Here is a 2874-nt window from a genome sequence, read left to right as displayed (position 1 = left end):
TGGTTTGTTGCTGTTGTTGGTCTTACGGAGTTTTGATTTTGTCATAATACAACCCCAAAGTAAACTTGAGATGTGTAGATCCCATGGACAAGCAGATTCTGGGCTCCCACTTAACTCTAGCCCCAATCCAAGAACAGTTCGTTCTGATGGCATGGCTCTGCTCGATACTCACCTTGGCGAAATGACCACTGAAGCTAAGGCTGTTACAGCCCAGTGGGGAAGAGAGCAGATGGTGCCCAGCTAGCCCTCAGAATAGTGCCTGGGGTCTTAAAGGCTTGCACTCACACAGGCAACCATCTAAGTGAGGAGTCCACTAAGTTTACAAGGAAGAAGCATACCGGCTTCTGTGATCCAGAGATGAGAATCACAAAATTCAAATATGACAAGGGGAAAAGTATCAGAGCTTAAATGATGAACACCCAATTGGTAGAAGTCTATAGAGACAGTGGGATCCCAAAACCCATCTGCAGAATAACTAGTCAGATGAAGCCACGGGCAGACCCCTACTACCCACAGGCAAGGGTCTCGAACAGCCTCACTGTCAGACAGCGATCACTGAAACCTTGATTATGCTGGATCGAACTTGATACTTGGTCAGCTGACCTCCTTCTTGACCCAACCTGAGCTTGTTCCAGGTGCAGGGATCTCTGGAAGGTGCCGTGACAGAAATTTCTCCCCTGGCTTTTTAAATGTTGGGGGTGGTCTTTTCTTTCTTACTCGTTATTTATAGTTTTATCTTTATCTTAGTATTTTCTCCTTATCACTTTATTTTGATTGTTTTTTATTGTTTCTCTTGGGTTTCCCAGTTTGTAAAGCACAGAAGGCGTGGACACATGAAAACTGTGACTGATGTAAGGGTCACAGAGGACGTGGGGGTGGAGGGTGGGAGACAGGGAGGGTGAGGGATTTCAAAAGGAAGCAATGAAGAAGGCGGGGGGACAGGGAGCACTAGCATGGATTGTGATTACACAACACATTTAAAAGACAATTTCACCATGGGGGGTGGTCCTAAAATTGATTCGGTGGAGAACATTAAAAAAATAAAATATGTAAAAATAGATATGTATAAAATAAATAAATAAAAATAAAATATAAGAGAGAGGGAGAAAGGCAGTCATTGGAGTTTTGCTGCCACGAAGTGCCACGCCTGGAGGCAGCAGGAGCTGGGAGGGAAGGACGCTCGTCTCCCGGGCCTTTGGAGGACAAGTGGGCCGGCCACGTCCTCCAGTCGGATTCTGGCCTCCAGAGGCCTAAGAGAATAAACGTGCATCGTCTGAAGCCACCAGCCTGGCCCACAGGCGCGGCAGCCCATGCCAGCTGTGTTTCAGAAACTGTTACAAACTGGTGGGCTCACATGTTCACTTCCCGTTTTTGTTTCGGTTTCCTGATCATTCTTCTTCTTTTAGTACTTTTTTTTTCTTAGCTCGACAGTTTGAAAGTGTTAGCGAGTTTTCACTTTGGGGCTGCACGGCTCAGTCCTGAGCACATGGCTGCTGACACGTGTTGCAAGGCTGACGTGGACTCGCCGGTGCTGGGAGGGGCCCGACACCTGCTCTGCCCAGTCGGGTCCGGCTGTGGGATCCAGAGAAGAGAATGGCAAACCTCGCAGAGCTCCTCACTCACCTGCAAGTCCTGCTGCCTGGCTCGCACGTCCTCCATGGCTTTCTTCGCCCCGTTGATGTGACCATGCATGACCGCCAGCTTTTGTTTCAGCTTGGTCTGCGGAGAGAACCAGGCAGCGTGAGAGGGCCCCTCTTCACCCAGCCCTAGCGCAGCAATGACCCCCTAAGCCTGTCCGCCAGGTCTTTCTTCCACTTCACTCGGAACCTGCCGAGGCATCCACCCCGGCTGCCTCCCTTCTTTGTTAGGGGATCGGGGCTGCAGAGCAGCGAGGAGCACAGCCCCAGCCCACTGCGCATGCCCCCTGCAGCACTATCCCCAACAGCCGAAAGGTCGACACAGCCTGAAGGCCCTCTCAGGGAATGGGGTCCAGCCATCCAATGGAATGTGGCCCAGCCATCAGGGGACAGGAAATCCTGGGACCTGCTACAACATGGATGAGCCTTGAAAACAGTATATTGAATGAAGGGGCCAGTCGGTCAAATGTGCTCTGAACCCACTGATAAATAGCTGGGACAGGCATGTACCGGGAGAGCCAAGTTGACTCGTGGCGCCAGGGGCAGGGGTGGGCAGGAGGGAGGCGACGTGAGGAGGAAAGAACACCTGCTGCTTCGGGGACACTGAACTCTGTGAAGGATGATGGGAAGGTTCTTGAATAGTACTGATTCAACACTGGAAAGGATGTGCCACTGGGCGGTCCGTGGAAAGACTATCAAACAGCAAATGTTTTTGCTGGCTATACACTTACCAAGGGGGCCTGACTGTACTGTGGGTAAGGCCCCAAGGTCAGCCGTTCAAACCCACCAGCCACTCCTCTGGAAGAAGAGGATGCTGTCTGCGCCCATAAAGCATTACCGGAAACCAGAGCAGCAGACTTCCCACCCACGGAGCAAGTCAAGTGGGTGCTTTGCGGAGTGGGGTGCCCCTGGGCACTTCACTGGGGGAGCTGTACTTGCTGACCCCCTAGAGCTGGCTGAAGGTGAGTGCCTTTGCCCTGAGGCTCCTGGCACAGTTGCCTGCCCTTTGGTACTTCCTGGAAGCCCTAAAAGAGCTTTGTAACATTGTCGGAGCACGGCAGGGACCAGGCCATGTGGCTGCGGGCCAGAGAAAGGCCTGTCTGTGGTCACAAGACAGAACAAACGGTCCTGCTGGAACAGCTGTATCCTGAGTATTTCTCACCCGAAGTGTCACCTGTAAATTTCCCTGATAAACCCTGTATTAGTCTAGGTACTTGGGAGAAACAAATCCACAGCA

General features: G+C 51.6%; 1 protein-coding gene across 1 annotated transcript in view; it reads right to left on the bottom strand.

The window, feature by feature from the left end:
- TRIM25 (tripartite motif containing 25) overlaps positions 1-2874 on the bottom strand; it is a 28840-nt gene that overhangs the window by 10804 nt on the left and 15162 nt on the right. Inside the window, exon 2 of the mRNA XM_045299738.1 lies at positions 1624-1719. Within this exon, the coding sequence (XP_045155673.1) occupies positions 1624-1719 (96 nt within the window). The remainder of the gene's footprint in view (positions 1-1623; positions 1720-2874) is intronic.

This window comes from Echinops telfairi, unplaced genomic scaffold (assembly GCF_000313985.2).
Source record: "Echinops telfairi isolate 266 unplaced genomic scaffold, ASM31398v2 ScPeMD7_7458;HRSCAF=8496, whole genome shotgun sequence".
Classification (NCBI taxonomy): domain Eukaryota; kingdom Metazoa; phylum Chordata; class Mammalia; order Afrosoricida; family Tenrecidae; genus Echinops; species Echinops telfairi.
Note: the sequence above shows the minus strand (reverse complement) of the source record. Positions and strands in the feature narration are given on the sequence as shown.